The sequence below is a fragment of the Neovison vison genome, chromosome 1 (assembly GCF_020171115.1).
Source record: "Neovison vison isolate M4711 chromosome 1, ASM_NN_V1, whole genome shotgun sequence".
NCBI lineage: Eukaryota > Metazoa > Chordata > Mammalia > Carnivora > Mustelidae > Neogale > Neogale vison.
In genome coordinates, this window is record NC_058091.1 from 58,789,401 (window position 1) to 58,802,591 (window position 13,191).

General features: G+C 37.6%; 1 protein-coding gene across 5 annotated transcripts in view; it reads right to left on the reverse strand.

Annotated features, from left to right (window-relative positions):
* PHACTR2 (phosphatase and actin regulator 2) overlaps positions 1 to 13,191 on the reverse strand; it is a 120,166-nt gene that overhangs the window by 17,705 nt on the left and 89,270 nt on the right. For all 5 annotated transcript variants that reach the window (XM_044247428.1, XM_044247447.1, XM_044247437.1 and 2 more), the window contains 2 exons: positions 8,088 to 8,149; positions 5,091 to 5,228 (listed from right to left, as the gene is read on the reverse strand). In XM_044247428.1, coding sequence (XP_044103363.1) covers positions 5,091 to 5,228; positions 8,088 to 8,149 — 200 coding nt within the window. The remainder of the gene's footprint in view (positions 1 to 5,090; positions 5,229 to 8,087; positions 8,150 to 13,191) is intronic.

A 13,191-nucleotide genomic window follows, 5' to 3' on the forward strand; every position in this document is an offset into this window, starting at 1 on the left:
TTATGAGATTCCCCACAGTTATTTTCATAGAATGGGCATTGACTGGTTATTGACTGCCTCCTGATTTCTTCTCTTTATACTTGAATTGCAAAGATTTTTTTAAATGCAAAGTAGTATCTTAGTGGGGCTAAGACAGAGCACTAAGAGAGAGAAGGGATGATGCCTTTAGGAGGCAGGAAGTTCAGTGTTTGAGAGCAGAGGTGGAAATACTTAGTTCCAATAATTTTTTTTCAATAATGGGATATACAGTTCAAAAGTTATAAAAAGTAAAACTTTTTTAACATGAAAGTTAAATCACAGATTTTTATACTTAATTGGTATAAAATATATTACTTATGGACAGAATAAAATATATACTCACTCAATAAGATACATTCTCTTTAACCTTATCATAAGGCATTATGAAGTATTTTTATGAAGCATTATGAAGATCTTTTAAAAAGCAACAAAAATCCAGATATATTTATAATAATGATGATTAGCATGTATTATTTTCACTCTAAAATAACGATTGACAGTTTTAGTAACTCTAGGCAATAAGTAACATTTCATTATACTCTTTTAACTTCTAGAGAGAACAAATAACTTTATTTTTTCTAGAGAAAACAAGTAACTTTATTTCATTATACTCCTCTTTTAACTTCTAGAGAAAACAAATATTTATTATAACAATTTCACTTTTAGATAGAAAATAATATGCATTGCTGTGCATTATAATTGTATTTTTGAATATTCTGATTTTTGCCAACAAACATGAGTCGCTCATGAATACACAATGTGCTTACATTAGCGGCATTTTAAATGGTTGCTTTTTTTCTATCTTTAAAAAGTATACAACATTCTTTTAATCTAAAAGAAATTATTCCTATTTTTCTTCGAGGAAAAAAAAATTACCACATAAATCCAGTTCTAAAAATACTGCCCTTTAGACTTCCACAAGTGTCAGGAGCACTGGGATAGACAATGTCACAAGGTATAAAATGAGCCTCAGATATGAGGAGGGAGGGGTTCTGGCTGTGTTCTGGGGCTCAAAGTTTGCTCTGCAGGGGAGATGCCAGTCATGTGCCTTAAAAGCACTCTTGAACAGACACTAGGCCTACAGAAGAAAAACTGACCAAGTAGATCTCCCCTGCAGTTTAGAAGTCCAGCAGAAAAATCTATTTTTGTTTCAACATAAAGTTAAAAAGAAAAATCCTTTCCATTATAACTAAAGATGGAGGAGTTTAACCTTTCAACAACAGACATGAGTTAGAAACTATTTCTAGGGTATGGAAATTTAATCATTGAGAGTCTCGTGGCTTGCATACTTTGCACCTGATGTGATCTTTACTCATTTCCCTGGACACCCCCTACCTGCTTCTTAGAAGCTCAGCATTTGAATATCAAGCCAGCTGGGAATGGTGGATGTGGCAATTATATTTGTAAAAGATGGCAGCAATCACACCTCTAGCCCTCAAGTTCTTCTTGCTGATCCCCCACTGGGAGGCAGAGCTAACGCCCCTTGCGCTGAAGCTGGACTATTTGTATGACCCACTTGAATCTAAAAGAAAGTGGTGGAGTAAAGCTAGGTGTCTTCTGAACTGGGGTCAGATAGGGCCATACAGCTTTCACCTTCATTTCTTGGGGCACTTGCTCCAGGGACAGCCAGCTACCATTTAAGCAGTCTGACCACTCCAAGGCCACTCTGCTGAAGAGGCCATGTGTAGGTGCTCTGGTGGACAGCCCCAATTGAACCTAGCTTCTGAGCCATCCTCTCAAAAACACCAGACATGTAAAGAAGTTATCTGGGACCCTCCAGAACAACCTCTTTGTCAGCTGAGGGACACTGAGTGACCACAGTCAACCTCACAAAAAGCAGAAAAATTGCCCAGCTGAGCCCTGACTAAATCCCCAACCCAGAAAAATCTGTAAGATAGAATAAAATGGTTGTCATTTTCAGCCTCTAAGTTTTGGGAAGTTCACTACACAGAAATGGTGACTGAACAGGGTCATCTAGTGGCCAATAAATGAGAGGTGAATGACCAAAAACCCACAACTAGAGGAGGAGAATGGAAGAAAACTTGTAAACAGTGTACACTATTTTTTTCTTCTTTTTAAAAAAAATTTTAAGTTTTTTTTTTTTTTCCCTCAGTAATCTCTGCATCCAGCACAAGACTTGAATTCATGACTCTGAGATCAAAAATTGCATGGTCTTTCGAATAAGCCAGCCAGGTGCCCTACACTATTTTTTAAAAATTTTTGATTTTACAAAACAACATTCTATGTGCCTTGACTATCCCTTCTCTTGAAAAGCAACAAAAATGCTGAGCATGACATTTAAAAATTATTTCAAATATACTGATCAGCCAATAAGAAAGTAAACTATCCTTTGACAGAAAGAATAAATGAAGATGAAGCTCAAAGAAATGAAGTAAGCTGAGCAATGACATTGCCTTTGACCTTGAGGACATTTGCTATGTTAAAAGCGGTGACTGAGGGCGGTCATTTTCATAGTGTGGTAAGATACTGAAGACCAGAGAGGAAACCTGCCAAAGGTGGAAAGCCGAATGAATGACCCTCCCACCAAAGAGAGAGGTCTCATGGCATAGCCTCAGTGAGGAGTAAGCTAGAATGTCTGATCCCCAGAGGATAACACATAATGTCATGCTGGTGCTTAGCAGGTGAGGCAGAACGAGATCTACCCTGAGAATATGAACCAGTAAGTAGCCCTCACATGGGTTCACAGCCTGGATTCCTAGCACTAAGGTGGTCCAAAATAACTCAACTTTATATTAAAATAGTATTAGACAAAACAGTCTTTACAACAGAAAGCATTTCTTGGGTAGAGTCTCATAATAAAGGCTTCATCAGGAAAATGTAATTATCCTAAACTTATATACATCTATTGACACAATCTGAGAATATAGGAAGCAAAAGAGAATTATAAAGAGAAGGAAACATCCATATATGCAGTAGTAGAGGTAACACATCATTCTCTTGGTCTGGGACCAAGCAGACAAAAAAGAAAAAAAAAAAAAAGGAAGGATACAAACAAAAATCTGAATGAGACTCACAAATTTAAGTTTCAGACAAATTTAAAACTCTATACCCCAGAACTGTAGAACGTACACTGTTTTTGAGGATATATGGGACATTTATAATTACTGAACACATACCTTTAAAATCCCAATATTTAAAGTCACACTACAGTCCACTTAAATCAGGATCTTTGGGGTGGGACCCAGACCTAGGCATCACTATTTTTAAAGCTCCCCCACCCCCGCCCTTGAGAGCAATGTACAGCTAAGGTTGGGAACCACTGACATATGGCATCATTTATAGCCTTCAGTGGTTGTATCAGAAAATAAGAAAGGAAGAAGGTTAATGACTTATTTTTTAAAGCTTTTATTTATTCATTTGAGAGAGAACAGGGGAGGTGGTATGCGGGGAGAGATTTGCGGGAAGGGCAGAGAGAGAGGGAGAATCTGACTCCCAGCTGAGCCTGGGATACCGGGTTCAATCCCAGGATCCCAAGGTCAGGACCTGAGCTGAAGTCAGATGCTCCCACCCAGGTACCTCAGAAGGTTAATGATTTAAAGAGTTCACCTTAAGTTAGAAAAGAATGAACAAATGAAGCCAAGAAAATTAGAAGAAAGATCAAAGAGCAAATAGCAACCCAGGAAACATTAAAGATGATCCACAGAGCTCAAGGCGTATCTTATATCTTCTAAAAACATCAGTTCTAACAATTTAAATGTGAAAAGCAAAACTATAAATGTTTTAGAAAACAGTCTAGCAGAATATACTTACAACTTTGGTATGAGAAGAATTTTTTCAAAGAAACAAAATCACAAGCCACAAAGAAAATGTGGATAAATTCATTGCATTAAATTTAAGAAATCTCTTTGTGCCAAAAGATAACCATAAAGAGAATGAAATGTCATAAATTGGAAGATACATATGTATTTGCAATATATAAACTGGAATATATGAAGAACTCCTATGAATCAGCAAGAAATTGATAACTCTTCCCCCAAACAGACAAAAGGTATAGAAGTGGAACCTGAATGCCCAATAGGTATGAAAATATGCTCAACCTCATTAATAATTAATGAGAGGCAAAATATAAGTATGATAATGTTATTTCCTAACCACTGGGTTGTCATGTAAAAAAAAAACAAAACAATAAAAACGAAACAAAAAAAACTATCACATGTTGGCAAGAATATTGGATGACAGGTAACCTTTGCTGTGGAAGGGTAAACCAGAGCGATCATTTTGGAAAGCTGTTGACACTGCCTAATTTTGCTGAATACTCCTATATTGTAGTTTTTCTGGACTGTGAGCTCTGATATATATTAGGGGTTGGTAAGCCATGGCCCATAGGGCAAATCGAGCCCACCATCTGTTTTTGTAAATGAAGTTTTATTGGAACACATGTCCATCCCTTCATTTACATACTGCCTATAGCTGTTTTCATACTCTAATGGCAGAGCTAAGCTGTTGCAACAAAGACAGTATGGATCACAAAGCCTAAAATATTTATTCTGGCCATTTATAGAAAAAGTGTGCTGGCCTTGATATAGATCAATACCTTTTTCACTGTTAACATATCCCTTTATATTATTCATTACTATCTTTAAAATTTTTATTTTAAGTAGGCTCCAGGCCCAACATGGGGCTTAAACTCATGACCCTGAGATCAAGAGTCAAATGCTCTACCAACTGAACCAGACAGATACCCCTTAACATACCCCTTTAAAATGATAACTTGCATAAATTATATTTTCCAAAGGTAAGGATAAATCATGGCTGTGGGACCACCCCACCCTCAATCCAGGCACGAATGCAGAGAGGTCACATGGTAACTGAGAATGAATTTTTCCAAGACTTACCTGAAAGAACCTCACTAATATTACTAAATATACCACTTAAGCGACTTAAATAACCAAGGCAGGAAATTGTGGACCAATCTGGTACGATCTAGCCTCATGGGATGACTGTGTGTGTGTATATGCGGGGAGGAAGGGTAAGTGGATACTGGAAGCTTCAAGAAAAGCAATAAAATCATGAACAAATAAAATCATGGCTAAAACCACAAGGGCTCTTGCCTTGTCTGCAGGTGTTAACCTGGCCCAGGGCTTGTCTGCCCGGCGATCGTAGTCGGGAGAATCGGTGACTTCTACATACTCATTAAACCGCAGGATCCTTCGAGCTTGTAGCTCTGCCACTGTGGGTCTCAGGCTGAGCTGCAGGGGGACGGGGAAAAGAAAGGACACGTTTAGGAAACCATTTACAGCCTCATAGTGGCAAGTTTTCTATAGGGAACTTCAAAGTTATGGTTAAATAAGGTCACTTTCAGATATCCAAAAGGAAAAAAAAAAAGGCAGCAGCATCTTGGGAGTTTCTAATGAGAACCTGAAAGCAGTGTGCCCTAATTCTGAGACTATAAAAATCATCATTGTTAGATAGGTCACAGGCTTTGGCAGACATCTGTGTTAGGCTATCTTCCGCACCTTGCCTGGCATAAAGACACCTGTCATCTCTGACACAAGGAGCACGAAGCAACACAGACACAATAGCAATCCAGAGAGAGGCTAGCCGGTTTGGAAACTGAATCATCGAGACAAAAGGACTCTTAAAACTTCTAGAAATGAGATCTCTGCTCCTATTATATTAAACTCCTATATTCAGAAACGCACAAAGTAATGACAAAGAAACAGTCTAGCGAAGGCTGTGCTTACAGCAGTCTTCTGAGTGAGACTAGGAACCCATGCCCGGATTTGACCTTACCCTTGCTTGCTGCAGAAGTTGCTGTGCAGAAATCAGCAGGGGCATGGAGGAGGACATTCACTGGGCCAGAACTGCTTAAAACAGGCTGGGATGATTAAGGTCCTTCTAATGACTTGGATCCCTCCTGTGGTCTTTGTCAAATTCAAATTCATAGTTTATTTAATTCACTCAGCCGTGTGTATTTGCTCTCCTTTCCCAAGACCAAGAATAGAAGAGATGGTTCTGAGAGACTAAAGAGTCCTGGCCCTGCTATTATCTACTCTCTTCTCCTGAGGTTCATGCTTCTGTGGCCTCTCTTGGTCTGAAGATGTCACAGACCCAGGCCTCTATTGTACACACAGGGTCCATTCCCAGTACCTTTTCTATCTGTATCTGTACTTGCATATAGCCGGCCCATGCACTATCTAAGTTAAGTGGTCCTCTTTGGAGGGGTTCCTCATTTGCAAAGACTCACTTTAAAAAAAAAAAAATTAAGTACTATGACACACAAAAATGATGTTTTGTGGTAAAACAAAACAAAAAACCCTTTTCTGGGCCTCAGTTTCCTCTTGGGTAAAATGAGAGGCTGACCTAGGTCAATACTCTAACATTCAAGTCCCTCATGGACTCTTAGAAAGCCTGTCTCTATACTCTGAGCTCAGTTGAGCTGGGATATGGCAATGGCGGCTCCTTCTAGCTTCATAAAGCCCTGGTAGGCAAGGGACAGAGGGAGGAATGATCTAAGTGGCTCTCTTCTACTCTCACTTGTTGTCTAATCTCTACTGCTAGATTCTTACTGCTTCTCTAGGGCAGGCGGGGCTAAGGAAGTAGAGAAATGACTGCCTCTGGGAAGTGCCCAAAGACAGGTGACCAGAGACCACAGAAGTTCTTCCCCCCAGTCTTGCCATTTAGGACTGTGCTATTAGTGCTATGGAATGTCCTGGATCTATGGCAGAGAGTTCTGTAGAGTGGAGGCCAATGGGACTCAGGGGCTAGGGGTCAGGGGTCAGGGTGGGTTCTGTTGCCTCCTGGCGAGGCTCAACTGGATGCAGAAAAAATTATTACGTATGGCAGGGGTGAGCCTGGAACAATGAGGAGAGGCTATTGCTTATCCGTAGCCAGTAACTTGGCAGCCACGGAATGTTAGAAGAGCTGCCTCTAGCAATTCAGTTACAGAATCTTTCTCAGCTTAATCATTACTTGTCATTTAGAGTCTTTGGAAAAGAAAAACAAAAAGACGGATTAAGGATCTTTTCCCCTAAAAATCAAAACCAAAAACTCTCAAAATACAATCTTCAACTTTTCCATGAGAATGGGGTTTCTTCTCCCTGCCTTAGAATGCCTTTGTTGTGGACTCCCCAGCCAGCCCAGAGAAATGTGGGTCAGGTCACATGCCTCCCCGCAGATGTCATATTCTACTCATCCTGCCTTAACAAGGTGTGAAAGGTATATCTGAAGAATTACTGAAAACAGATTTATAATGAAACATCAACTCTGATAGGTCTTAATTTTTCCAAAGACTATTATTATTTTAACACTTACAGAAAAAAGTGATGGCCCAGGTATCAGATTTATAGATATATATATTTTTAAAGATTTTATTTATTTATTCATGAGACAAAGAGAATGAGAGAGAGAGAGAGGCAGAGGCAGAGGGAGAAGCAGGTTCCCTGCTAATCACGGAGCCTGATGCAGGACTCAGACCGGGACCCCAGGATCATGATCTGAGCTGAAGGCAGCTGCTTAACCGACTGAGCCACCCAGATGCCCTCAGACTTATATTTTCATGAATGGGTGAAAACAATGGAGTCTTGGAGGTGAGCTACTTGTCAATGTGGGTAGCACTGCAGCAGGCAGGTTGGGTGATCAAGTTCACTTAATTACTGACCCAGCTCACATGGAATAGTGGCAGATCTCCAATTTCATATTTATTTAGTATTTCCAAAACTGCATAGAAAACATATAGCATTTTAAAAAACTATATTGAGATGTTAATAATGGTTATCTCTGAATAAAAGACATTTGTGTGATTTTCTTTTTGTTTTTGTTCCTTTCTGCACTTAAAAAAAAATCACATAGCTTATATGTTATTTTCAATAATCAGTAAATGTAATTTGAAAAATCTTATTGCTAGCTTTTCAAAATTAGCATAGCATGCAATTATAAATATAATTCATATCATATGCATTACATTGATTTTAATGTCTATGATTGGTTACTGGCTAATGTTAGATTTAAAGTTAATGTTAGATTTAAAGTTAAAGAGCTGATTTGCATTTAAATAATGAAGTAGATCCCAAAACACAAATGCTTACTAACAATCATAGTTTCATTACCTTTCTACTGAGTCTGCGCTTAAGTTCCATTTTTGCTTCTTGTTCTTCTTCTTCATTCTTTTCTGTTTATTAATGGGGGTGGGAGAGGAAAGGCATGAAGACTTAGTTACTATGAATGATTTTATAATCAGAAAAATAGATCAGGCCACAATTATTTGACTTAGATAGTGACCAAACACTCCACCATCTTTAAAAAGTTGTCAGAAGATTTTGCAGAGAAATTGTTCATTAATTTGTGTGTGTGTGTATATATATATATATACACACAATATATAATATACACTATATGTAATATACATATTACAAGTTTATATAAGTATATATAAAAAGTTTATATATATATATAAACTTTTTCTCCTTATGGGATTGGTTTCCTTACTAACTGTAAACCTTTTAGCTTCCTGACTTCATATTCTATTCTGAAAAACATTACAGGTGCCCACAATCTGGTGAAAACCTTTCATTGCTGAACATCTCTTGGGCTTATAAGCACCATTTATCAGAATACAGATAAACATTAAACATTTACTTCTGGATCTGGCCCTTATATGAAAATCTGAGACATATCAAAAGAGCAAATTAGAACCATCTGATGCATGTCTGAGTTCATTTCCATTCAAATCCAACCAAAGTACTTGATTTGTCTGCTTTGGTTTCCACAGAAGCAAAATGCAGTCATTTCTTTGGACTCTGCCTTCAAACCAGAATGTTCTGAATGGGGTTATTATGGTGTACTGTTGATGGAGATGATTTATTTTCTTGTGACTTTGACTTTCCAAAGCGTCTGTTTCTCTAGTGCTTCACCAAATGGTACAATTTAATGGCCAATTTAATGAATGCTGTTCAATGGATGGGATGAAGAGAAAAATGACCAGAAATTTTAAAGAAATAAACACCCCCTTCAGATTTTCATGGTTGCTTATTTGATGAACTTCTCTCTGGTGCTTCCAGCAGCTCATCGTTTGTTCAATAAGTGAGGACAAATTTTCACTATTTGGATGCCAATGCTTACAAAAGACTATCTTTTAGAAGATGCTGTTATGAATTCTACTGAAGGAACATCACACGATCTAAAGGCTCAACCAAAAGTTTGAAAAAGAAAAGTTTCCTCTATGAAAAGGTAAATTTATTTTTAAAGTTCAAATAGACTTCTTACCACTTTAGTCAAATAGACTAAAGTTCTAATAGACTTCTTACCACTTCTTTTTATCACGAATAAAGTATCAATATTCAGTATTTGTACCAACTGTACTTGTTAACCAAACATGTTAAATTATCTATTAATTTTCCTTATTTGGACAGGGAAAAGTTTCAGTGTTCTTCCAAAATACTAATTTTAATTCATAAGAAATAGGATGGTCCAGCCGGTTATTTAGACAACCAGTAAGCATAAATTGAAAACACGGTGCAAAGACAAGGAACACTCAGTTAGTATGCTTTCAGTGAAATACCTGTGTGCCAAATTTTGTTATAATTCAGATTTCTTCCTATGCAAACACTGTAGGTTTTTCTAACTGCTTCACAAAATGTATGTCCTTTGGTCTTCTTAAAATACATGCTTAGGGTCAAATATTTACTTTACATGAGTTGGATAAGGCATATAGGTTATAAATTGTATATAACAGACACAAGCCAAACTTGTGGTCATGTGACTCAAACTAAGGCTTTTCAAGGTCAGCCTATGACGATATAACTAAAAGGGAAAATATAATCCTCAAAGCATTTTAGTCAATCCCTCCTATATGGTGACTGTGCTCTATTTTTAAAGGTACTTTCCAAACACAGAAAAGTGGATTATCAACTACGACTCAAAGCCAACAAATGCTTTAATTTTCATGAGGGAATATTCAATAACTTCATCTTATTAAGAAGCATAGTTTCCACCTGGGTGACATACCTATGCAAAAAGAGAAGGGCCAGCTGCATTTGCAGGAATTAAATAAACAGGATTTTACCACCTGGAATTTGTTTTAACATCAGGAGCTGACTTCTTTATGTATTTCCATATTTGAAATTGTACTTTTAAAGAAGTAAAAGAAAGTGAGAGGTGGAGGGAAGTCAAGATGACTCTGTTCCACATTTTTCTAAATAACTTGTAAAATCTCTTCCAAAGAATCAAATCTTAGTTTAAAAAACTTCATTGAGTTTTTTTTTAATTTTTTAAATTTATTTTCAGCATAACAGTATTCATTGTTTTTGTACCACACCCAGTGCTCCATGCAATCCATGCCCTCTTTAATACTGTTTCCCCCAACCTCCCCCCCACCCCCCGCCCCTTCAAAACCCTCAGATTGTTTTTCAGAGTCCATAGTTTCTCATGGTTCACCTCCCCTTCCAATTTCCCCCAATTCCCTTTAGGTCTCCTTTGTTTGCCTATTAGACAGCCAATTACAAAGTAGGATGTAAAACTTTTTGGTCCCTTTAAACAGACTGGAGGGATATTCATGAAGGAAGTGACCTAGCTCATTGACAAATCTTGCCTTTCAGTAAGGCCTCAGCGCAGGGCTGGGGGCGGGGAGGGGTTTTTAGAACAGCTACAGGAAGTGTTTGCCCTTACACACACACAAACGATACATGTGGTTTAACAGCCATGGGCACTGCAGGAAACCTGCCCAGCTGCCCACAGCATTTTATGGATTAGCTAAAATTAGACAGAAAAGCACCAAAACATTGGCACCTGGAATATCAGAGTCTTGAGTCATCGATTTGGATACACTAGGTTAAAAAAAAAGCTAACTATTTTTTGGTGGGTTTCTCTTTTTGCTGATTTATGTATTTTTCGATAAGGATATTTTTAACAAAAGAAAACGCACTTATAAACCTACTTTGAAATGCATCAAAAAAATAACATGGATCAAAGGAAGGCCAGATATGTGATAAGCCAAGATAGGATAAAATGTTTAAAAAAAAAAGATGTGATAAGATGTTAATGGCAGAATATAAATAATACATATATGGGTATTTACTGTAAAATTCTTTTTTTTCTTTTCTTTCTTTCTTTATTAAATTTCTTTTAAGTGTACCAGAATTCATTGTTTATGTACCACACCCAGTGTTCCATGCAATAAAATTCTTTCAACTTTTCTCTATATTTAAAAAATTTAATAACGAATGTTGGGGAAAAAATACAAGCAGCACTCAACACTGTGACACATTTTTTTTTCTACAGAATATATAGCTGGAATTATAGTCACAACTAAATAGATCTATAACTTCTATCGCAGCCCTATAAAAGATATTCCATTAACATTTCTTTTCCTCAAAGGCAAATGTTGACCTTCCCAGCACCAAAACTTATTTTCTCCTTTTAACAATATTAAGGAATCGGTTCTAAAATGTACAACTAAATATAATTTTATATGTTCTTTTAAAAAGCCTCAATGCTGTAAAATAGGAAAGCGGTGGAGTAAGGTAGATGCTGGGAATGAAACACTAAGAGACGAAATGTGTCCTGTGGTCTCAGTGAAAGCAATCAGTGCTGACTGCCACTTGACTCATGTTTATAAAACTAATGGCAAGCTTGGAGTTGACAACTGCTGAATGAGTTTGTGCTGTGAGTGAGTTCCCTGGTCTGTCCAGACAAGATGACCTAGTTAAAATAAGTGTCCTTAAAAAAAAAAACCCACACCATGTCACACACAGACTTTTCTTTTAAGAGTCAGTCATACTGCTTTTGAACAAAAGCCGGAGATGAAATACATGGACAAAAAAGAGCAACCTGTGTGGAAGAAGCCAGAGGCAAAGGGACTGAATAAAGTATTGTAAACTATGCCGCTGAGTTCCCTGGGGTGGCTCAGTGGAATGCCCTGGATGACCTCCACCGGTTCCTCTTTCTGCTTCCCTTGGCCACACAATACTATGTCAGGAGATCATAAGCCAGTTATCAGCCTCTCCAGACTGGAAATGTGTCTGTTGTTTCCAGAATAAGCATGGTTAGATAAACTATGAAGGAAGTAAGAAAAGGGCTGGAGTCAAATTTGAGGCTGACTTTGGCGTTTCCCTCTTCCCTGAACCTCCAGGAAAATAGGGTATAGAAGCCAAGACAGCACTTAAGATCAACGTGGGATAAATTTCTACATCTATGAAACAGTTCCTCAAATAACCAAACACCACTGTGGTTTGGCACTATTTGTCTCACAGAAGCAGGAAAGAATTACCCCGCATCTGCTCTTCCCTTTTTTCCTAGGTATTGCATCAGGCATCCAATAAGACACAATCTTTGTGTGTGGGAGCTTATGGTCTGCCTTTGAGCTTACCTAAAGTTTAGTTCAACAAAATATTTTCCAGGAACCTATTATCAAATGCCTTGAACTTTCTTGGTTTTGTGTTGTCAAAATTCGACATTGCTTTCATTCTTCCTCGGAACTCTAAAACACAACTTTCTTTTCTTTCTCACCGTGACTTTTTCCATCTCCAAACTGGCTCTTCTACACACTGATGGCCACTTCAGTCCTTCCTTGGATTCTACTCCAGTTTTTGGTCACAAAGAGCCAGACCAAAATATTCCAAGGAAAGAATCCCACAGACTGGCAATTCCCCTCACTGATCAGTCCTCATGGCTGGGTTGTCTTAGGAAGAACAACTATAGTATAAACAAGACATTAAAATGTTCTGTTCCTTTGAGAAAGAAAACAACTCAGACTGAAGAGTGGGGGGTCATCCAGACAAGCCAGCCTGACTCTAGGAGCCTGACTGAGAAAGATTTCCCACATGCTCATGGCTCCTTGCTATTGTATCTGGGGTTTTGCCTATCTCTGTTCTTTGACATTTTGTACAATAAAAAGCTCTTTAGAAATTGGGTCAGTAATATATAAAACAGAAAACAAAAAACACTAATATATATATATTAGAGTCATTTATATTATATGTCATATATAAATATGTGTGTATATATATATATATATATATATATATATATATATATATATAAAACTGCAGCTAGGCTCAATTTAAAAATATCCATTACTTAACTCACTGTGGTTAGTAACCGCATTGATACACTACATAAGCTCAGACCACTTCTGCTGGTTTTATAGCTTTAACATACGAACTCCAGTGAAGTTCTATTGGACTAGCCAGTAAGAAGGAAAGTCAAAGAAAACAG